The 24,974-nt window shown below is 37.2% G+C and overlaps 1 protein-coding gene and 1 long non-coding RNA gene across 3 annotated transcripts in view; one reads left to right on the top strand and one right to left on the bottom strand.

Moving 5' to 3' along the window:
* Positions 1-1,669: 1,669 nt before the first annotated feature.
* On the bottom strand, positions 1,670-21,967 carry LOC127351484 (uncharacterized). Its single transcript, XR_007880905.1, has 4 exons — positions 18,303-21,967; positions 15,097-15,197; positions 7,086-7,157; positions 1,670-6,344 (listed from the first exon to the last, which is right to left on the bottom strand). It is a non-coding gene; the product is annotated as an uncharacterized LOC127351484 (long non-coding RNA).
* The window catches only part of gpc6a (glypican 6a), a 130,223-nt gene continuing 121,944 nt past the window's right edge, over positions 16,696-24,974 (top strand). For both annotated transcript variants that reach the window (XM_051379036.1, XM_051379035.1), the window contains exon 1: positions 16,696-17,357. In XM_051379036.1, the coding sequence (XP_051234996.1) occupies positions 17,195-17,357 (163 nt within the window). In that variant the 5' untranslated portion in view covers positions 16,696-17,194. The remainder of the gene's footprint in view (positions 17,358-24,974) is intronic.

Here is a 24,974-nt window from a genome sequence, read left to right as displayed (position 1 = left end):
GTCCTTTTAAGTCTAATTTGGAGGTATTTTGTCATAAAATTACTACTGCTTGGCACCGCTGCTAAAGGAGATTCATTGTTCTGTAATTGTAGTGGAAGGATTTCTGTGCCGGAACAGACTTTACAATTGACAAGGTTGTTCTTATTTTTCTTTTGTTTTACAAAGCAAAGAATAACCTTTTCGCAATTTTACAAACAGACTAGCATTTTGATGTCTGCATTGAAAGAGAGGATGTTTCCTGTTTATGATAATAATAAAAAAATAGCTTATGTCTGATATTTAGGACAAAAAAATCAATAATCATTTGCTATACTAGTTGTTACCATGTGAGGCTACAATATATTTCCATTGCAGGTTACTGAACCAATTCTCCTATTTAACTGCCGAAGCATCTTTAAGAGCTCAAAATGATGCATTTGAAGTTCAAGGCAGGGTTCTTGCCTCCCCTGATGCATTTGTAAAGGTCAGCGAAATCTCTAGAGTTCTGAAGCTGATCTAATGCATGAATGTTTTTTATTCTAAGCTTCACAGAGTAAGAAAGGCCAACCTTGTCACTGGAAAGGGGATACAAGAATGAACACTTTCAGGTGAGACCAAATAAAGAACTGGAGATGGGCAAGTGACTGAAACTTTATACCGTGCTACTACTGTCCCTAGTGAAGAGGAAATGCCAAAATCTTTGGTTTCATATGTTAATCATAGATTCATGTTTTACCCTTAATGACTCTATTCTCATGGTAATATCTTGTGTGTGCACTGCTGTATGCAGACCTTAGTGACTTATAAAGCACTATAAGCAAATAGGGAAAACGTGGTTGTTTGTTCAAACAACTGGTCTATGTAGAGCATGATTGACAATGAATTGAGTTTTCTGAAGCCACACTGAATATCTAGATTTATAACCACTTGTTTGATTCGTACGTCCTGATTCTGATTTGAACAATTTTTGTGTTGTCTATATTATGTTGTTTGTCTGTAACTCACTGTTATTGCTGCCAATCTTAACCAGGACACTCTTTATAATTTATAATCTAAAAAAATAAAAAGAGATACCATACACTATAATAAATAGTGTAAAAATCAATGTAACTGTACTATTATTAGCGGTTATATGACATCAACATATTCATTCACACCAACATTACCACAGTCCTCAGTACAACAATCAACATCAACATTAGATCATCATCGCCATCAATAAAAGTTAATGTCAGTGACTGTAGCTTCACTACAGCAGGTACGAATGACTTCCTAAATTTCTCTCACCTGGGAGTAACAAGCCTGTTGCTAAAATAGTTTTCAGCTGGATAAAAACATTGTACATTGGATGATCGTAATTTTGCATAATACTCTTGAGCTTCCCATACTATATTCTTTTCACCATGACCATGTCTAGTGTGATGGGGTCAAGCCAGTAATGGTTCCTGCCTTCCTGGTCAGTTTATTGATCTTGTTTCTGTCCTCTGAGCTTAAGGTGCACCACCACAAACAACAGTATAAAATAGAACACTTGCTAAAATGCTTTGATAAAACACATGAAGGTATGACCAGTTGACATCAAAGACTGGAGCTACCTGAGGAAAAACAGTCTGGACTGGGTCCTTTTAAAACAACCTTATGTAACTGTTTTGCCTTAACAGAACAGTGAATATAACACAGTAACCTTTAATAACACTGCATTTAATTTCTTTATGGTTTATACATAGAGGCGAGTATTACAATACTTGAATACGTGGGGAAACTTTGCAAACATGTGTTTTGCTGCTAAATTGACAGACGCTAAAAATAGCACATAGAACATAAGATGAAAGAAGTATAAAAACAGTGCATATAAATGTTGATACATAACCACACAGTGTTAAAGAGTGAAGAACACTAAAACTCTACTATGTATTAAACTTGGTTGAAGCAACAAATTGTGATGGGTATTTATTTTATTTTTTTTTGACATGGTATAGACCAAACAATTAATCAATCAAACAAGAAAATAATCTGCAGAGTAAACAAAAATATATATAATCATTAGTTGAAGCCTAAGCCTTGTCTTTTCCTGACAAGCAACCTCATGTGGTCATCCAAATGAATGACGGTTGTGTCTCAGAACTAAAGGCAAATGTAGCTTGACATCCTTAAAACACAGCAAAACCTCTTTGGAAGGTGGTGACAGAATGATTTATAATTTGGATAAAACAAAACTGTTCTAACAGTGCCATGATCACACAATTTGTTCCTGTAGAGTACATATTAATTGTATTAATTTAATATAGTTTTTGTTAGTGGGAGAGAAGTTTTAGTCAGATAGAAAGAGAAAAAAACAGCAAAAAGAAACCCTTTAAGCCCTTGTTGTTTTTTGTTTTGTTTTTTGTCGGAAAAATATATATAAAAGGGAAGAATAAGAATAAGGTATATATTCAGCAATACAGTAGTGATTTTTTTTTACATATTTATGTCTTTTTTCATGTGAGGGCCACGACAAAGTAAAGAGGAAGGAATAGAGTTATTTATTGCAAGGAATAGTGAGCCAAGAAATCAGAGTCTTAAAGGGCAGGGAGAAAAACCTGAAAGATGAAAATTCTTAGGAGGATGCTCCAAAGACTTTCCTAGAATGGTTAGGGACATGGTGACAGTGCCTAAAAGAGTAAAATGAAAGGACTATGAAGTCTGACTGGAAGAATAAAAGATGAGGTGAAGTTTAAACAAAGCCCTACTTGTCATGACAAAGACAGCTGTAACATTTCACCACAGCTGTCATCATCAGTATTTCATTAATTGCAGTGAAAAGCTTTCTTATAAAAAGACAGTATTAGACGCATAATAATACTCTCTAGAGAGGGAAGGCAAAAATAATTTTTTAAAATAAAATAAAATCCATTGCAGTACACTGGCAATAACCCAAAATGGTGTACATTTAACATCAATCCAGATGCTGTAAGGAACCTGCGAGATGAGATTTTTCAAATTCAGTTTTAACAGTGTAATACTGTTAAAGCAATCAGAAGTCTTGGCAGAACATTCTGCTCTATCCCAAGCATAGTCTGATTGGCTGTAGATTCCCTAGACATTCCAGCCACAAACATACAACAAAGGAGGAGGATCTGACGCACAGTGGGGAGCACCATAGCACAGATTCATCCAAACCTTTCACCTAGATGTCTAAAAGTTGTTCAACCTGTGAATCAACAGATACAATAGATACAAAAACATTTGGATGTGATGCTCTGTGTGTCAGTATCTACTAAGGCACAGTGGTGCTGTGAGGTAAATGATAAATTTAGCATGCTAATATGCTCACAATGATAATGCCAACATGTATATGTTAAGCAGGTATAATGTTTGCCATGTTTACTATCAGTTGTAACTTTTTGGCCCCAGTCCATGCTGCAAACATTTGTAAAGTAGCACTAAACACAAAGTACAGCTATGGCTGACAGAAATGCCATAATTTTTGCAGGTATTTGGTCATAAACCAAATTTTTACTTTTGACCTGGGAAACAGCCACCAAAGCTGTGACAATATACTGAGGGGGGAGAATTTCTGTACCAAATATCATCCAATCAAAGGTTGCATATAACTAAAAACAAATGTGAAACTCATGGGAGTATTTACACAGGATTCAAGATGAACAAAACCTGATCCATAGACACAAATGTAGACTGATACTGAATTATTAGAGCTGTTCAGTTGTAACAGTGGCCATGAATGAATCATTGGTACTCCATTGCTATTATTAATTAACTGCTGTTATTGTACTGTTGCTTGTACCCTATAAATGAAACACACATGACCATGTTAAATGTTTCCTTACTAGGGTACAGTATATAGTACAGTCCTTAGTAAAGATTTGGGTGCCTCATTACTTCATTAATGAATACCTCACCATTGCTATATTTCGATATCTGAGCAAATCCCACATCCGAGCTGCACCCTTTAACCAATGTTGGAAATAGCTGCTGCCTTAGTAAAGTAATTTGTTATACATAATGCCCAGTAGGCCCCCTGAGAGATGACAGTTATGTTAAAGATATGTTTTGTACTATGTGCCACCAGAATAGAAAACAGAGTTGGTAAGGTGGAAACGTGATGACTGATGTGTTGTCACAGGTAAACACGTAATGTGAGACAGGAAGCTGAGAAATATGAAGGTCAGGATTTGGTTCAGTCTGAAATCCTCAGGAGATAGGAAGTATCAGAAGAAGCATCAACTGAACCTGACACAATCTTGGCAAGAAACCTTCACAGACCAACTACATTAATGTTGGGAGATGTATTAAAAGGATAGGATTCCCCAAGCAACATATTACCAGAGGTTGCCTCACACCTTTCCAAACTATATCTTCACACTAGAGCTCTATTTGAAGATATATAGAACATAACAGACTCTGCTTTAGCCCACCCTGTTGCTTCCTCTAAGTGAAGTTTCACCACCCTCAGGTGCCTTCAAACCTGGTTATGCAGAGCGTCCCTAAAGATACTTCCACACCTGAGTCATTTATTTCCATGCAGATAAAGTTCACCAAGTTATCACTTCATTCTGAGATTGTAGCTTTGATCAATGTCACCCCCAAGCATTAATGATCGGAGTCTTGTGGACGTAAATCCGAGTTATCATAATCATCTTAAGTTGAGGTGATGAATATGAATTACATCTTGCAGGAGGCTGTGCATCTTCTCCTGCAACTCCAGGACAGAGTGGGTTGTGCACAACAAATGTAGCTTTAGTAGTCTTCCCTGTCTTAACTCAGGATCTCAGTAAAGGCCAAAGTGTATGAACTGCGGTTTAAAGATTTGGCACCTAGGACCATATCTCAACCCGACGCATTTCTCTTCATCCATTATTAAAACACCAACACATAAATAAATGTATGGACAGAAAATCATTTCATGATGAATAACTGCAGTTAAGCTCTGTCACAGTTATGTACATTTACACTGCGCAAGAATACACCCTGAGTCCATAAAACCTGCCATTTTTGTGTACATTCATTTGTCTGTGTGACAAGTTAACAGGAACAAATGGGTTTATTCATGTTTATGTGTTATTGGTACATACAAATTGCTGTAGCTGAACTACGTATTATATAAAATGATGCTGGAAGGAAAAAATACAAATAGATTTAAGATAAATTTAAGTTTCAAAGGTCAAACAAGCATTTTTCAGCACAGTTCTGATGGGCAATGGCCTAGTAAGGTGGACGAAAATAAGTTTAACATTGGTTTAGACTTATTTCAACCTACAGTAACAGATTTTTGGGCCACTTGGGGACAGCACAAACAAGCTTTAAAACACAACACTGACATATTGTTATCTTTTAAAGTTGATATGGCAAACTTATTTGCTGATATTTACTTATTTACACATCAGAGCAACATTAGCATTCATATTTGTCAAATATCCAGTCTCCTTTTAGCTCTGGTTTTGGTCCCCACTAAATATCTGAAGAGATATCTTTCTCTTCAACTGCTATAATATGCTGCATTGCACTGCATGCAATTGCTATGAAAACAGCTGCCTTCTGCTGAGAGTGAATCAAAACAATGAAGTTGTGGACCATAAAACAAAAACAATGAACTAAAAGATGATATATATAAGCCACATGGAGCTGATAATAATGACTGTTACTAACTAATATTAAATAATATCTTTGGGTTTATCTAATTTCTAAAAAAAATAATCAATGAATCACCTACTGATTAGTGTCATGTGATCTATTGTTGATATAAAAAAAACAATAATAGCCGCTTAATATTCATGCACACTATAGTACTCATTTGTTGTCAGGAATACTGCCTTTATGTCTAGTAATCAGTTATGAAACAACTGCCTTTCTGTCACAAAGATAAACAGCAGAAAGACTGTTGCTTTGCCTATGAATTTTAATGCTGTACTTTAGAGGTAAAGGTCACAAGCTTATATAGGGTTCCTGCTAAGTGCTACTGTGTGTGCGTGTGTGTGAGTGCTCATGTTTGAAATCATCGTCTTACTGACTGCCTTGATAAATCTAATCGGCTGATTTAAGTGGTTTTGTGAAAATGAGCAGACTGTCACAACTGAATAAAATCTTGTTGTTTTTTAATTAAAAACCCAAATCTCTGGATCAGACAAAAAGCATTGCCATTTCAAACTTAAACCTACAGGTTTTTGCCTTGAGGCAGGAAGTATGTTGTTAGTCTTGCATGCCTCCACCTCAATTGGCCAAAATTCCAAACCCAACACTTGTCACTCATCTTGATGAGCTGTCGTCTTTGAAACAGCATCCATCCTGAGTTGGCTGGCATCTATAAAGCTCACATCAGGCGTTGGAGAATCAAGTAAATTGTCTGTGTTCAACTCTTAACAGGCAACCTGCAATAAAAAAGCAATGCTTGTATTTGTATTTGCTTTTGAAAAAGCTTGTCTACCACACGTTTAGCATGTAGCTTTTTAATAGTATTGTTATTGCTTTGACTCTACTGCACTTGACTACACTAGAAGCCAGCTCACCATTTTTCATCCATAGCACAAGATGTAGGCTCAAAAACCTCAGCGGCTCATCTCCGTGAAGACAGAACTTATACCATCTTTTAACTCCACAGGAATTAAGTATCTGATAGCAAAAGGATGCATATTAGGTAAAATATAGGTTTAGACTGCTGTCACAGCCACTGTCAACCTACTGTACTTGAGTAGAATCATTCTGCTGAATGGGTTGCTTCTGATGATGCATTGATTAATTGTGTAATTTTCGTGATTATTCAAGGAGCCTTCAAGTAGAGCAACAGTTGTTGCTTCACACCAATACAGCCCTGTGGTATTGTGAAACATCTGCCCTGCTTTTCGTTGTATTTCTCTATCAAACTATATTATTATGAAATTCTACTCATTATAAGTCCTCTTATAAGCCTTTCCCACAACAGCTTTCTTACTGTGTAGTCACTCTACAAAGGTAATGCTTCACAGCCAGCATGGACAGGAGGAATGATTACAGCAACCAACAAATATTTCATCATGCATATGGTATTTGAGTGTTGTGTTAAGATATAGGTGGAAAAAAGCTTTGCCCTATACAAAGTATCATTTTCAGTATCAGAAAATTACTTTACTTACCATTGGCTCATTGCTGAGGAAATGTTGTCATCTGCTCAGTGGTTACCATGGTAATTGTTCTGGTAAGGTGTTCTGGAGGTAAACATAGTTTTCAAATTACTGATGTAACAGCCGTCATAACCTTTATGTTGGCTACACTTGTGACAACATGTCTTATGCACACAGATAAAAGTTAAGATTTTCTGCAACCATGATGCAGTTTGTAATAAAGAAATAAATAATAAAAGAAATGAACAAATAGTTTTGGAAGGCCGTTTTACTTTAAAGTTGTAGTCCTTTGTATCCTATGATATATAAGTTTGTATCATTTATGTTTAATGCTTGTCATGGTTGTTAAAAGACCGTCAGCATTGCACTCCTGTAACATGGTATGATTCAAAATGGATCAAGGAACGACAATGCAGCAGAACTATTTCTATTTTCTTTTTTTATTCTATACAGTTTTCTTCCTTGTCAAATCTTTAAAAATACAATAATTAATATGGATCTAAGGAGCTTCAAATCACATTACACAAAAATGCCCATCATAGAGTAAAAAGTAAGATGTGCTCCACTTGTCAACAAATCCTGTGTAATATCTAATATCTTTGGCAAAAGAACATTAGCTCATATATTGAGCCACTAATTTGGATGATTACTTTTCATCCTCAGCCACTCTCTGTAATTCATCAGACCCTACTTACAATAAGATTCAGATCCCTAATTACTAAGCCTTAGGACATCAATAATTAGCTCAAAACAACTTTAATACCTGGAAAACAACCACCTGAAACTATTTTTAATAATGTATGATACATAGAAATGGCTCACACGGAAACAATTTGAATAAATTATCAAGGCTAAAATGGATATCAGTGCGTATTCTGTTAAGGATGATAGGAAACAAACTTGCACTGACATCACAGCATGTTAACCTGACACATCTGATTTGAATAACAGTGTTAAACAAAGCATATGTAATGCAAGGAAAATAACAAATTGTGTACGTAGATGCTACCTTAGCTTATTAGGAAGTTTTATGCGAATACTTACATTTTCTAGAGCTCTATATTTCAATGTCGGTTGAAACCAAAGCCTAATACAACACTAAGAAATTTGTAGGTGATCCTGGTCTGCTTGTTTATTCTAAATAATTCCTGTCACCAATGGATTGATTCTACTCTGACATGACCTTTTCCATGTTGTGTGAAAATGATTAAGGAATGGGCATACTGTGATTTAACATTTGAGCCAGCATGCAGTTTATTGATTGTGTGTCTTTACGTCTGAAATCATTAGCCTGTGCAGACTTATTGGAATATATTCAATTCTCTTTTCATTCTTCAGTGTAGACTGCTCTGTTAAGCTTGCTAATATTTTCAATATATTTAGTACCTGGCATTAATACTGCATCCTAACGCTTCAGAGCTTTGGTAAATGAGGACAGTCTTTGTCAAACTTTCACAATGTGAATTCTGCCACAATCTGCATCTAAAAAACCAACCATTTGGAATAAGGCATGAAATGGTATAGAACACACTAGCTCACGTAAACACCATTTTAGAATAAGAAAAAAACAATTACATACATCCATGACTATGGCAATAGCTTACTGCTATTTTTTCAATATTTATAATTTTCAAAACATCATGCTAATTGATGACTTTCTTACTACACATTTTCCCCCATTTACGTTTAATTCACCAGGCATTCATTGCTCAATCCGACAGGCCTGAACTGGGATCCAACTTTGAATTATACCATTGGAAATTGTTTACTTTTTGAATATTCTGCTGCTATACTCTGTGGTGCATCCCCTTAAACAAAAGAAGAATAGCGGCCAGTCACTTACAAAATGAAGCCCATTGTATAAGCTGGGATGGTTTACAAATATAAACTGGCATTTTAGCCAGTTTTATTCTATGGTTTTCTGTCTCAGTGTGGCTTTTCAACTTTGGGCTGTGCCTGAAAAGATAAAATTCTCCTGGCAGGGTGTCTTGGTTTGACTGTAGAAATAAGATGAGCAGCCTGAACTGCTGCTCCATCAGCTTAAAAAGACTCTGTTAAGATGATTTGGGCATATTATTAGGATGTCTCAGTGACTCCTCCATGTGGAGATATTCCAGGCATAATGAACAGGAAGGAAGCCCTGGGACACGCCAGAGGTATACTATATCCCCGATTACAAGGTCTGGAAATGCCGATATCACCTGAGAAGCTGGAGGACATTGGCTAGGGAAAAAGGACGCATGGGCTACCACATGTAGTTGTATAAGTGGAGTAAAATAAATAGATGAATAGATGATCATTTCTGTCCCAATATAAAATATTTTTAATGGGCATAACACCAAAGGGATTCTACACTCACCCACACATGAACATACAATTTGTGGTATTACATATACATATTTTTTAACCCCTTTGCAAGGTGTATGATGATAATGTCAATGGATGTCATTTGTTTAAATGTGTTTGATTTAAAAAAAAAAAAAAAAAAAAAAATCCTATGTGTATTCTAAACCCTCCCTTACTTTATTTGCTATATTTTAATTTTCAGTCCATCAAAAATCCAACATCTTCTATCTGAAAATAAGAGTTATACCTCTTTACAGTAATTGCACATATCTGTCTTAAACATCCATGAATTATAAGTATATGATTAATTATTCATCTCCTTGCCTGCTGTGCTAATGTGAACAAAGTGACCTTATTCTTGGGCTGCTAACAGTGTGCCTCACATACAAGCTATGACATCGCATGCCACATAAGCGCCACTACAGCAAACACTGGTAGTTGTTAATTTTAACACAGTGAGTTGTGCTTTTAGTTCTAATGCAACCTGTTTTTTTATACATGTAAATTAGAATTAGAAGAATTGGCCATAGATGATCTTTAAAGATGGAAAACAGGGAACAGTTTATGATACGTTTCCTCTGATCCTATCCCTAATAATCTCTGGATTTTAACTGCTTCAAGGGCTTGATTGAAATGGTTATTCTCCTGTGAGATCCATGGAGCTCCATCAGTGAGATGTCCTTATCCATCCATCCATCCATCCAACCACAGTATAAGGTAATGGCGACAGTCAGCTGTTTGTCTTCTTGGGGGATCTACACACAAGCCACCATCTATTGATTTTAATTGATTGGTTGATCTATCTTTAGGGCTATCTATCTCTCTGTCTGTCTTTCTATGGATTCAAAGTTAAAATAAAACTTTGGAACATTAATATCCCATGAAAAGGAGAAATTAAATTTCTGACAATTAACACTGTTTTGTGAAGCAGCAGGCTCGGATAGTGAAAGCTCAGTTTTCCCTGTGGTGCACTGAGTATGAGTCATGATGAACCCTGTGCTGACTCCTCGTGGTGAGCTATCGATCCACTACCGGGATCACCTTCTGGCCATCATCTCTCTGCCTCATTAGCAAGGGCTTATTAGCTGAGTAGGGCTATTACAGTGCTGTGCAGATGAAACCAATGGTGAATGGGGAAAACACATTTGATCTTGGACTTTCATGCCTGACTGGCATTGCCTTCCTAAATAGAATAGAATAGATAATTGAATAGAGCCCAGAAACAGAGATAAAACACCTTGGATGCCATCAAAGAAAATCAGGGTGGGCTAATTTGGACTGATCATCAGAATCAGCTTTATTGGCAAAGTTTGTGTACATGCAAGCAATTTCACTCTGATTTTAAGTTACTCTCAGTGTACTTAAACACAATTCAAAGAACAATTTTCAAGAAGATATAAATGGCTAAAAACAAGGAAAACAAAGCTGAACAAAGATTGGTTAAAATAAACCTACAATTATTATGTATATACAACTTGGTGAAAAAAATAGATGCGTAACAAATGAATGTAAAAGCAACAATTATTCATTTAGATTGGAACATGTATAGTTACGACAACGTTCGGTTTCTGATGGGGGGCACTGTGACTATGACGGAATATTATATATAATTTATATAATATGTTCAGTGCAGAGACTCTTATAAAACATGTGAAGTTTGGTGCAGATTGGAGAACACAGAAGTTGGAACAACTTCCTGTTTCTTGGCAAAGCACAGATTTTCAACACCACGCCACAGAAACGTTAACTTTTCATCAAGGATTTTTTGAGTTTACTCATCAATTTTGAAGTTGATCTGAATAATTCCCTGGAAAGAGTTCGTTAAAATACACTGCCTGGAAATACCAAAAACCGCACCATCATACATTTCTGTGAAATGGGATGCTGGTCAATTCCTTCGGAGGAATTTGTTAAAATACAACATGTGCAAATTGCCAACTTCCTGTTGGTTTTGGCAAATGGGTCCAAGAGGGTTTTTTGTATGTCTGGACATAATCTACATGTGTACCTGTTTTTATCGGTGGAACGTGCCACTCATGCTACTCTTTAGGGGGTGCTGTCAAGCCGTTTTGCCACGCCCATGTGTGGCTGCCACAGAATACATAATTTTTCGCCATGACTGACATGTGTGGCACGCTAAAAATACGATTCATTGGACTGTTTCAATAGGGTCCTTGCAGCGGTTGCTGCTCGGGCCCTAATAAATCAATAACATAGTGAAAGCAACAAAAGAAAGAGGATCCAAAAGTCAGCAGTGTAGTATCAGGAAACTCTTGTTTCTCTCTCTTAAAAGTTGGACTCTGGTCCCCCCCCTGCAGTGGCTCAATGTCCCTCCAGGGGGGACAAGCTGTCATTTTGCTAATTAGGGCCTAAGCAGCGATCACTGCAAGGACCCAGTTGAAATGCAAGGAATTATTATTTTTCTGCTAAAAGTATCTCATATTGGACCCAAACCCAGCAGGAAGTTGGCCATTTTGAGTGGTCATTTTATGATGAGTTTTTTGTGTTGAATTTTTAACTCCTCCTTGCGAATTGATTGGATCAACTTCAGATTTGGTCTGTGCATTCTAAAGACCATCACGTTTAAAAGTTGTGCTTATTGTTTGTGGTGTGTCCGGTGTGTCCGTGCCTTGGCATCAGGTTTCGCCATGAAACAGGAATTTGTCATAACTTCAGTGTACCACCCTGAACACATCTACATGCCAATACTCAATCCTAGTCATAGTGCCACCTACTGGAAACAGGAAGTAAGTCTTGTGTGGCAATCATCATCTCATTTGCGTGAATTTTTCATGGTGTGGTCAACACATGATGGCCATCATAAAATGACTGCAGCACACCCTCCACCCACTCAATCCCTTCTGTTGTATTTAAATTAATTGAATTAAATAAAATTAAATAAATTAATTAATTAATTAATTAAAGATCTTGGCTTCTTGAAATCTAAAGTAAACTTAACAAAGAAAAAAGTTAAACAATATACAGTAACTTCCCATATGGAGTAAAAAATTACATTAATTTAGTCACAATTGTTCAAAAGAAAAAAAAAAGTTTGTGAGCCATCTCTAAATAATCACCAAATGTTTCATTTTCAGTCTCTGCTGCACTCCACAATCCTCCATAGGCAAAGACTGATTTCCTTCTTAATCTTATTAAACAAAGGCTTTGTATAAAAAGAATAATATGAAGCCAAATTAATTTCATTTTCCATTTCATTTAGATCACAAAAATGACTAAGTCGGTCTTCCTCAACAGGACCAAGATGATGTCCAGATCTGTCACAGAGGAGTAATTTCCTCAGTCTTATTTAGGCCCACAGAGATCTTTTGTTCTTGTATATATATATATATATATATATATATATATATATATATCTCATATCATTCTCCAAACATTGTGTCATGTGTCATAATAGTCCTTTGAATTTAAATTTCATGTATTTCTAGTCAGTCAAACTTAATGGCCACATGGGAAACTCTGCATTACTGATTGGGGCAACTAGGTGCTGAGATATCTTGATGATAAAAACACCTTTAAACTTATTTTTAATTCAGTAATCTTAAAAAGATATTTTATACCTACTTAACATAACACATTCTGCAAAAGAAATGCCCACATTGCCACCAACGGCACTACATGAACTCTCAAGTAAACAGCACAAATTAAAAGATGCAGCGATAATACGATGTAAAATATTTAACCATCAGAGAGTGACGGCTCTCTGTGACAGGGAGAGAGAGGGAGAGCTGCAACAGAAATGAAGACAGAAAAAAGAAAGAAAACACAGCTTTGGCCCTCATATTGATCTTTCAACAATGGTTACAGTGCTATCACAATTAAAACCACATTGATGACAGTCACAATCGTAGCAGATTAAGAAACTGCTTTAGGTGCAATATAGTTCCATGTGTCTTGTAAGAGCTTTCAATTTGACACTATAAATCCAAAACACTTGCCCAAAGATTATTATCTTTCATGAGAAACACTATTTTCTGATCTGACTGCTGTGGCCGTCTTCCACTGTAATTTGTATTTTTCAGGGTCAGGAAGAAGTCTACCTTACATGCTGTGGGTACTCTTGTAAAATTACAAGATTTTATAAAACTCACTTAAAGTGATTCTTTTTGGTAGAAATCATGTGACCTATATGCAAGGGTGTTTTCTGACAATTGTTTGTTGGCATGACACACTACTGCATGTCTTTCTTAAAATTTTACCAGAAAAAGGTCAACTAAGCATGTGATTTGCGTTTGAATTATCAACTTACCAAAGCCCAAACCTGTGTGTGCATCACAGAAGTATCTGTTCTTAGGGAAAATCCTTAGCCACTCCATCATGGTCCTTTGTAGAGCTCATATGGCTAGCTTTTTATGGGGTATGCTTCTTTATGCATGTGTTGATCAATCAGGTGGCTGATACTATAGAACTGAACACATTTACACTGACAGTGAACGCAGAGATGTTTGGGTTATTCACTGTTGGCAAATGCCCATCTGACAGATGAAGTTAGTCTTGTGCTTTGTGGAGAAGCTAATTATACCCAACAGGAATTACTTTCTAGTTAAATCATCAAACTACACGGTTTCTTGTATTGTCATCTGAATTAATGTATCATTTAATACTATTCGGAAACAGGTGATACTGTAAAAGTGGAATTTTGGCCAGGAAACATAGTACCAAAATAGCAAGAGATCAGCAGGGTGGCAGCTCATCATCGGCTTCGTGTAACCAGATCACTCTGCCTTTGGTGGTTCCTGGTCAGCCCTTTGATCAAAATGCAACATGAAAGTTTAATGGTGATTTACACAAGTAAAATTGATGGTGCAGAAAATTTCTGTTTATTTTACTATACGTTGTACTATGTATGACTGTATATGACAATACAATTGTTCCATTCTTTTGTTGGTGCAAATGGTAATAGCACAGTACAGAAAAGATGTCAAGCCCTCTGTTAAAACTGGACTAAACGTCATTGAAAAGTTTAAGTTTTAAAGATTACAATCTTTAGTTCAATGGCAAAGGATGACTATCCTTTCAGCATATAACAGGTTCTAAGGGCAGAATTCTTTGCAAAAGCACAAAAAAGTAAAATCCTTGAAATACATTAGTGTTAGACAGATTTTACAAGTGAGGTTCCACCGCTGTAATGGTGGCCTATCTACTTCCACCTAAAACCCAGATTAGATCCAGAGAGTGAAAAGCATGCACAGAGTGACAGCAGTGGCACCTGTAACACATTCAGTGCATTCTCACCAAATCAGCATCTCATATTTTGCAACCGCCATGAAACCACCAAGAAACTTCTTTGGCACAAGTGTCTGTTTTGGGCACTGACTTAGCTTTGACTTTTTCTCCAAAAAATGCTAAAGGACTTCTGCTTTGTGTTTGGATTTATTGGGGGTTGGCAAGCTAGTTTACTGTTGCATTTTAAACTTGTTTCTTATGTAGTTAAGAATTTATTTTTCAAATAGTTTGTAAATTGGTTTCAAGCTAATTATCCAAAACATCTTTCTAAATTATTTTCCAGCGTAGCATTAGGCCTATATGTTGTGCTCATGGACACTGAGTCAATCTGCTGCTTTAAGCAACAGCTGTGGTTCAGACACATGCCCATTAATTTGCCCATGCTGGCGCTAACCGACCCATAGAGATTCAAAGCAAGATGACACTTATTTACCTGTAGTAGGAAGTCCAGTCTGCCCCTTTGTTGAAAGTATCAGCCCTCCCAGACAGCCAGACGCCCAGGCTGTTCATTCCCTGCTGTTCACTTCACTGCAACTGAACCAAATAGCTATGTAAGGTGATATTATACCTCTGTCCTGTGAATATTTAAACCATTCATTTGCAAACAGCTCTGTTTTTATTTATTATCCTAAATCATATTTTTATGTTGTGCACTCTGAACTGTTTTAATCAAGTAGTGTTAATTAAGAAAAGTATTTATTTGTTTTTGAACTCTTCAAGACTGTACAGTACATTACTCATGCATGTGTTTCCTCACCAGTGTTTGCCAAAACCATTCAACGGTTTTCCTAGGTGGCATCACATGATGTAAAATATCACACTACTAGACAACAAACTGAAACACATGTTCTACTATAGTGAGATAGTGGGATGGTCTGGTGGCCCAAACGCTCCTCAGTTCAACCCCAGACTGTTGTATGTCATCCCGAAGGACTTTTTTAATCCCTTTTATTCACTTGTTTTCCTTCACTGTGTCCACACACTGTACTGGTGAGAATCTCACCTTGCTCAACAAGAGCAAACCTTCCTAATGTGTTAGCCCTAAAGGAATTAAAATGTATGCATGCATTTCTGCAGTCTAGCATTGGCAACACTGCATATCTGATTTTCAACCCTGAATGTCTAATTGAAGTTTTACAGTGCATTCTAAAGTTGATTTTAACAAGCCAGCTGTAGCTCCCTAGACCACAAAATCTTTGTGTGGGATATTATAAGATGTATTCTAATTTTATTCCTTTAATAGGAAATCCGCCCCGTTATAACAAGATTCTTTTGTTAGATTTTCTTAGTTATAACAAGAATTATTGTTATAAGGAAGGTTACTTGTTGTTAAAAATGTTTATGTTGTCTCGTTGTTTTAATAATGAAACACTTTGATGTTATACTGTAGTGTGTCAGTTCTGTGGTGCTATAGGTAATGCATTATTTGTGGCTCCTGGAATTAACTGTGGTAGAATCATTTAAATAAATATAAGACCCACAAACAGCTTTGCCCTACTGAAAGCCTTATGTTTTCTTTCTTTCTTTTTTATATAAGAATACAATGAAAGGCTGTGTAATTTAGACAACAATAGGTAAGAAGAGGCTCTAAGGAGGAAGGTAATTTCACACAGCACAACTAAACACTCTATCTGTAAGGGATCTGACCTAAAAAAAATGTGAAACTAAAAAAGACTATTTGAAATTCAAAATGGGCAAAGTAGCACATAATCGGCAGAGATAAAATAGCGCATATGAGTCTCATGATTCAGGACAACTTTCCGTATCAAATGATCTATGTGTGTGCGCCAAAATGCCTCTGGGTGAAAAATGTTTATCTGCTAAGATGCTGTTCTAGGTCAATCTGTAGCCTCTATTCTATTACTTTCATCAAAAGGCATGCACAGTTTGTACACAAAGCGCAGATCGGTTAAAATACAAGACCTGGTCGATGTGTAGGTAGGTTTATTCCGCCTACACTACCTCCAGGTCCCCGCGCCTCCTCCAACATGTGTCTACACCACTGATGTGCTACGGTGCGCATTACCAAGGATGCATAAAGGCAGAGGACAGTACGCGCCCCTGGATGCGAGCAGCTGAAGTCGCAGCCACTCCACTCCATGTTTTGCCCTGCCCTTGTGCGCTCTGCTCGCTGTGCAGCTTGTGTCTCCGTTGCATTTCGCTTTTCTTCACACTGACACTGAACACAAGGTGCTGGTTGTGTGTGCGGGAGAAGTTGTTGGCACAGAGAGCACCAGGTAGCAACTGTCTTCTTCCAACGGATTTGTTTAAGCTGGAAGCAATCGGGACTCGTCGGGTTCTTCTTTTTTCTTTTTCGAGGTGGAAGATAGGAAGCTTTTTGCAATGAGGCGGACGTACCAGAATCTAAAGTGAGGAGTGATTTTTATTTTTATTTTTTATTTTTTGTTTTAATGAACATCTAACATCCTGCTCACCGGAGAAATCTCTCACTTCAGCCCTTTTGGATATCTAGTTTTTCCCCCCCACGGAGGTCGTTATTTCCCTGTGAAACATTATCAAGGATTTCACTGATGTATGCGATGTGGAGACTGCAAGTCGCCTTATGTACTCTGTCGGTGCTGCTGTCCCTGTCATCTGCTGGTGAAAGCAAAGCGCGGAGCTGTAGCGAGGTTAGGCAAGCTTATAACGTTCAAGGATTCAGCCTCGTCAATGTACCTCATCAGGAAATATCAGGTAGGCGAATTTGACAAATCATCACTGCGTTTCGCCTCCACCATCACCACGTGCCATGTCTTGTCCTCCCCCCCTCAAAATTAAACGATTTTGATGATGATCGCCACACGCCACCTGAACTATGATCTTCCTCAAACCCTCAGAGCCTTTGATTCGCACTGTTACTAACATCCCGTTTTATTAGAGGATCCCTAATAGAGTCAAGCTGGGCATTCATCAAAAGTATGAGTCATGAGATTGACTTTGTCAAAGCATTTGTGGAAATTTGAATCTGTGTGCAGTCTGTATTTTTCTCGGGCTTATTGTTGTAAGTGTTTAGATAGATTTCAGACATGTCACTGTTGTATAGTGGAACTGTATAAATGATTTTACTATATAAAGGTCAGTATGATCCACTCAATTTCCACATTGCTTAATGATGAATCACAGCAAGCTGCATTTCATTCATTATCTTCCATTAAGTAGACACCGAACATTGGATTTAAAATCCAGAATACAGCTAAAATGATCCACCTGTGCAAAAGTAACAATTATGTTGCTCTTTAACTATTGGTAAAAATCCCACATGCCACCATCTGGTTATTTGTTTCAGGTGTTTTTAGATATAACATTTTAGGGGCAAAATTGACATTCATAATAGCACACAAACTTATTTCACACTAAAACTGGTGTAAACCTGCAGTTACCTTTCACCTGTTTTCACCTTTTGACCATCAAAGAGAAGTGTTTCTCTCCTCAAAGAGGTGATGTCAGCCATAGGTTACAAGTTGATAGATAAACCATTTACCACCACAACTATAATAGCCCAACTCTCATGTGATAGCTCTGTATGTAATTTATACCCAAATTTGAAATCATTTAAATAGAGCTGCTTAAATGGAGATCGTAAAAGACTGACTTTGCAACAGTAGGACAAGAAAATATGTTTTGAAAGTGGCTGCATACCTGTTGCTGGCATTCAACAGAAGATCATGGAGCTTGTTGTGTTGTATTTGGCTAAATAGTGAATGGTGTTTACCAGTAGGGGGCTGTATGCACTCATCACCAAATACTCCCTTTTCTGTGTCCCCCCCCCCTTCTTTTCTATATTCCTCAAGGCTACAGCTTAGGTTTTAATTCATACTCTTTGGTACAGCAGAGATATGGGGTTTTATTATCTCTTGTGTGGTGGTAATCACATTTATGGTCAAAGCAGGAAAGGAGATTAGTCAGTAAACATAGTCTGCTCTGTGAGAGGAAAGAGGGGAAGCAGAGAGGCCTGAAGTTAATCCTTCTATTGCCTTTTACAGACAAAATAGAGATACTGTATTGGTAATTGGCATTGTCAGGCCGTAATGATCATAGAGCCGCCTTATTTTATTTTTAACAGGGTTTTGGCTGGATGGGAATTTGATAGTTTTGTTACTGTTCAAGCGTGTTTGTAAGTCTGTGTCGGTGTCTGTGTGTGAGGGATCTTTGCATTACGTATACGTCTTACACCAGTTTCATCCAAGAATTGTAACACTACGCAGCAAATGTTGAAGTTTGTGCCTTTAGTGACTGAAGTCGGACCTTTTTCAAAATGTATCAAATAATAATGCTACAACGCAGACCATGATAGGACACTTTGTATGTTCAGAAAATAGAGAGTGAGTTAGTACATTCACTAGTACAGCACCAGGAGCTGTAGTAAAATATATAGAAGCAAAAAGAAAAAATATATATCTCTACAGTTATTCTGCTGCATGTATTGAGTTTATCAACTACTCAAAAGGATACATTTTCAGCAGACTGCTCAAATAAAAAGACCAAACACTGCGCTTAGAATAATTAATGTGCAGCCTTTTTTATTAAACACTTACATGATGTGATTTTAAAAGCAGTTATACAGCACTGCTGCTTTATTATTTTCATTTCATCAGGTGTTTTGGATATGACAGAGCACAGAAAGCAAGTGGTGGCTTCTGATTCCCCCCCCCTTCCTTTTTGTCATTAGTGTTGTAAAGTGATTGAACACATCTTTATATAGTGCATCCAAGTATTTGAACTAGCCTTGAATATGTTTCAGTAGGAACTGAGGAATTCTTATGTGTAAAGAATGGTAAGTCTGCTGACTCAGTCAGACCTTTGCTCCAAATATCTGGTATTGAAACATGAAGACGGTTCATTTCACAATATTTGATTTAATGGTTCGAAATATTTATTTAATCTAATTTGATTATTTTATTGTATTCTGAGACACATTCTTGGACTTCACTTGTGCAGCTGTTTTTATTTAATTTAACAGTTCTTAAAGGAGTGAAGGTCATGTAGCTGTCCAGCATTTGACCACAGAGTTTTTGTTGGCCTCCCCATCCCTGGAGTACTGGGCAGGTTCCATTTACCACAACAAGAATTCAGATCGTGTCAGATAACGTTTTAGAAATAATTTGGAAATACTTTGACATATGTTTATTTCATTATATAGAGTTTTCAGTACTATTCTATCTCATGTAACATCTTTTGAACTTAAACAAGTTAAAGTCAAAGACAGGGGTCTGTTGGCTGTGTTATAGATCAAGATATTTTTTGGAGCTGTGATCAAATCCTAATTATGCGTCATGCACACCCTGTACACTATGTGTAATTGGATTGTGTTGTCTCCAAGTAACTTTTGCATAAATACAACAGAAGTTAGACATAGGCCTCAGGAGATGGGATAGTAGAAAGCACTCAATTATGCATAATTAGCTATGCTAATACAAACATGTGGTATGTTGCAATAGGAGCTAGCACTCATCCCTCCATCATTTGCTATGTCATGCTATTGTTATAACTCTAGATGCAAAACACAGAGGTTCAATTCTTATGCAGAGGTGGCTTCCTGAAGTTGTAAGCTCTCATTTGCATTAGCTAATTATTTTGACAGCGCTCTGCCATTGACAGGCCGAGCTACATTATTTAAGAGGTGACAAACACAGATCTATTTATACAGATGATGGTTTTTACATATTAAAACAAAAGTCTAATTATGGAATCCACACTTTTTTTTTTTTTTTTGGAATCTGTTTTTTTTAATTAAACAGAAATCGCATACAGTTTTAATTAAATAAATGTCATTATTTTTCAAAAATAAAAAGTACGCCTTTTCATGTACTTTTTTGTTGGTGAAATTGACTAGAAGTGTCAAATGAGTTTGCATTTTTCAGGCACTTTTGAATAAGCACATTCATACAGCTACTATCTAAATTCTGCAGGTCATCAGTGACATATTACAGCAGTGTTTGAATGGGACTCATGGGCTCCAGAGTCATAAAACATATCCAGAACACAAAGAACCTGGTAAAATGTCAGAGCTGAAACTCCAAAATGGTTATTCAAGGATTACATCGGGAGGCTAGGCCTCTGTAAAGTTGTTGTGGGAAGTTTTTGTTTTTTTCTATGATGGCCTCTCAATGTATAACTACCCAATATGTTGATGTGGTTGTTGGTGTTGTTGTTTTTATTTGTTTTTATTTGTGATATAGTGGCTTGGCTAATAGTAATGCCTCACAATTACAAATGTTATGCCGGTAGAAATCAGACACATTTGGCGTCCAGTACCCCGCTGCCTCAGAGACAGGCAGATTTACATGTGTGGTTTTGCCATGAAGAGATGTGATGCACGCTCAGCAGTATAACACTTCTGTCATACCGTGCTTGGCAAATTATCATCATACAAAGTTTTATTCTGGGATGGAAATAACTCTTTGGCACTGATGCAGACATGATGTAATTGACGGAGTTAGCTGACTGGGCTAGAGGTCAACTATACTACCCACTTCATTGATTAAAAAGAGTGCTACTTTCTCCTTTTGCCTAAGGACTCTTGAACGCTTCAGCTGGCTTACAGTACAGAAGTGGTGGGAGGCAGAGGCTAGTAAGGAGAATCTTACTGGCTTTAGACTAGTTTTCATACAGTAAGAGGTCTCTCGGAAGAGTGTCAATATTTTTTATTTGCAAAGAGCAGGTGGGGTAGGATAGAGTGGTGGTGTTGTGCTGTACGTGAATCTGAAAAATCTCTAAAACTGGCTGGTGGACAGCTTCATTAAACTCCCCAAGGTTGTGGTTGCTTGTGATTCCTCCGCTCTCGTGTCAGTGTCATCAGTGTACCATTGCCTGCCTGGTGTGTCACACAGCACTCAGCCAACAATACAGCCCGTCTGTGAGGATCACCCCTGTGTGCACGTGTCAGACGTTAGTTATAGTGTCACACAAACAATACTGCTTGATTGTCAGCCCTTTGTTCTTATACACAATGGCTTCAGTCAGACCCTGCCAGGGAGCTCTTACTTCGAAGCTTTGCTGTTAATATCAACATCTACTTACACAGAGCAGTTGGAATTCTCATGGGTGGAGTCTGTGAAACAAAATCACTTGATGTGCTGCAGTTCCTATGAATGCAGTGCCCGAGTCGTATATTTCCTTTCTTAAGAATAACAATTATCTGTGGAGTTCATCTGTAGCTACTAAAATAATATTATTTGATTTATCTTAACAGGGTAGTTATTAGCTGTTACACAATCCATCATAATTTTTCCTCATGTGAATTCCTGATGCTGCAACTCTCTCTGTTTATCACTGTGATCTGTACTTGGCTGTTTGCAAGTTGTGAGCTCCCCTATTCCCTTAAACACAACCCAGATATTAGAGATCTTTGCTGTTTGTACTTAAATGAATGTTAGGAGCCTTATGCACCTTCTGTATACAGCACAGTTAATATTGTCAGTGCTTGAGCTTTCTTGACACAGACGTCACTGCAGCTCTTGAAATAAAGCATCTTACAACACTTATTAACATCTCAATGAATGATTCACATGAGGCTGTCTAAAATGTTCTTCATCAGAATTTAAAAACAATACAATCTTGTTTCATATTCATGTTTATAAATGAGGTTTAAGCCTACATTGTTCCATATTAGATACATGTTTTAGGGGCTCAGATTTAATTGGTTGTAATTGCAAATGATTCAAGGAGATGAAACAATTTATTCATAATTAAAGATGTATACAGTTTATTATTGCGTGTTACCTTAAGATTCCATTGCAAGAGTCAGCAGGTTTGAAGCTATTTAGCAATAGACTCAGACACTTTCACATACACATACTGTCTGTCTCATCATTTCTGTCAGGAATTTTAAATGACAAAATTTTGTTCCGAAAATGTGGTGACACATACGTTTAATTCTTCTACGTATTGTCACCAACGTATGTTATCAACACTCTGTTTGTTGCACTGATATATTTTTGATTCACTGTACATGTAGGGCAGGAATGCAAAATAAATTTGGGGGTAATATTAGATGTGTTTGCTGCCAGATGTCTAATTACTGAAGTAATGGAATGACACAAGACCTTTAGTGAAAGTGTGGGAATACCACTCTAAAAGCTCTAGCCTAGCAAATATCCATATATAAATTCTGCGGGGCTTTTTTTTTTTTTTTTTTTTTTGCAAAGCCCATTAAGATGCTCTTGGCTCTGCCAAATTGGAAATAAGTCTCTTGCCAGCCTGTATACATCTTCAGAGAGAACGGTTAATGAGATGTGAGGGAGATTAGGCTCTATGTGTTTGTGTCTGTGTGTGTGTGTGTGTTTGTGTGTGTGTAACAATTTAGCCTCACCTTCCTGGTCTTTCTTTTACTTTGCAACTCTATTGTGGTAGAAAATGACAAAGGTGTTGTGTTTTTATTGGACGAGACAGATTGTGTGCATGCCACACTAAAATGAGTTGGATTGTGAATCCTCCAGCCGTAGCTTTCCTCCTTTTGTCAGATTTCATGAATGAGAGTATCTGACAGTTGTCCTGACCCGAAGGATGCAGGCATTAATGCCTGAAATTCATATGGTCTGCAAGCTTCCTGGAAGCCTTCCTGTATGGTGTTTTCTGAGTACTGTGAAAAGCCTCCAGCTAGCATAAGAGACTGCTATAGCACTTTTTTTCCCCCAGTTTTCAATCAACTGCTGGCCTAAATCAGTAATGGAGGGAGGGATTAAGGATCTCTACTCTCACAAGCCTCGAGAGGAACTGGAAAATGCAAACAGCAGAAAGTTAAAGGATGGATTGTAGTTTTAGGGATTAGAAGAGAGATCACATAAAATAAGCAAGAAAAAAATAAAAAATAAATTACACAGTAAAAGAGAGCATATAGGCATGGAGAGCATCCTTGACTAATCATGTGTTTAAATAATGACCTGAGTGGTAACTATGTGAGGTGAGAAGAGATCTGGGATACAAGGAGGCAATCAGGAAAGATGTTATTCATCTGAATTTGAGGGATTAGTGATCTCTATTGCTCTATGCTGGCTTTTATACTTGTTTCTACAAAAAGAGAATACACATTCAACTTTGCTTCTCTGTTTAATGCATTAATGAAACAAAAATTGCCACAGGAGGTAACAGAAGGAAAAACCACATGTGGTATTCCTCTACCGGGAAGTGTTTCCCCTAGGATTTCTCTATCAGTGGGTGAGGGTGGTGCAGGAATGCTATTGAGTGTGGCAGGGGTCACATTGTCACATCATTGTTGACATGTGGGAATATGAACAATTACAGGGTGGTTGTCTATGTAGAGGAGACCCTTAGGATTGACCTAAAGCCATATAAAACATACTGTTTACTACACAGACAACACTAATCACTTCATCTATTTTCACCCTCTAGCCAAGAGGGTGTTTGTGGTTTTCCTACCATTATTTATTATGTATGTATGTTAGAGAACCAAGCCGTTCTGTTGTGTTTATTGTTATGGTCTTTCTTTTTGCCCACAGAGCCTTTTTGCCTCTGGAGGGTAGTCTCTGAATAGAAGTCCCAGGCTTGACACCAATGATAAGATGTGAGCCACACAGTGCTTTGGGAAAACCCATGTCATATCGAGGTGTCAAGGATGCAAATACATTTCACACTGGGGACTTTTTATTTTTGTTTTTCAGACACAGACAAGTACACATGGCTGAGGTGATTTGCTAAATAAGCCACCCCTCAGAGACTTGGAAATAAACAAGCATTAAGCACAGATAAACATGGTGTGCCAAAATTGTCATGGAAACATCAGATGCTGTCAACAAATGCAGACAGCGATGGTGGCATTGGCGTTACAGACTTGACAATGACACTGTTGTTGTGTTGAAGAAACAGACAGTTTCTATCCCTGACAGACCTCCATGGTGGTTTCACTGAAGCGAAACCGCAGGGTGTTTTTGATGTATCAAAATCAATACTTCAGATGCTCCAACATGCAGACATTTTTTAGTACAAACAAAGCCACCACAGTACATCAATGGCCAACTTTAAGGCCTGTGAACATCATTCAGGACTCTAAATATAGTCATACTTTTGTCACTGAATTGTTGAAGCAGGAAATTGAATACTTTGATACTGTAACACTTTTAACTGTTTTTTTAATTTTTTTTACCAGTTTTAATAAAAAAGCAAGGTTTGAAAAACAAGGTCAATTTACATGTTAGGTCATGTATGGTTGTCTTCAAAGAGTAGGAAAACGTGGCTTTGTGATATTCTATAATTTTGTTGTTGTTAACAAATCTCATGCAAAGACCAAATTACCAATTAGTATGTCTCACAGTACCTTTTTGACCCAGCATATCTGTGACTCTCAGCCCTTCT

The sequence above is a fragment of the Dicentrarchus labrax genome, unplaced genomic scaffold (genome assembly GCF_905237075.1).
Source record: "Dicentrarchus labrax unplaced genomic scaffold, dlabrax2021, whole genome shotgun sequence".
Classification (NCBI taxonomy): domain Eukaryota; kingdom Metazoa; phylum Chordata; class Actinopteri; family Moronidae; genus Dicentrarchus; species Dicentrarchus labrax.
This window is presented reverse-complemented; position numbering and strand designations above follow the sequence as displayed.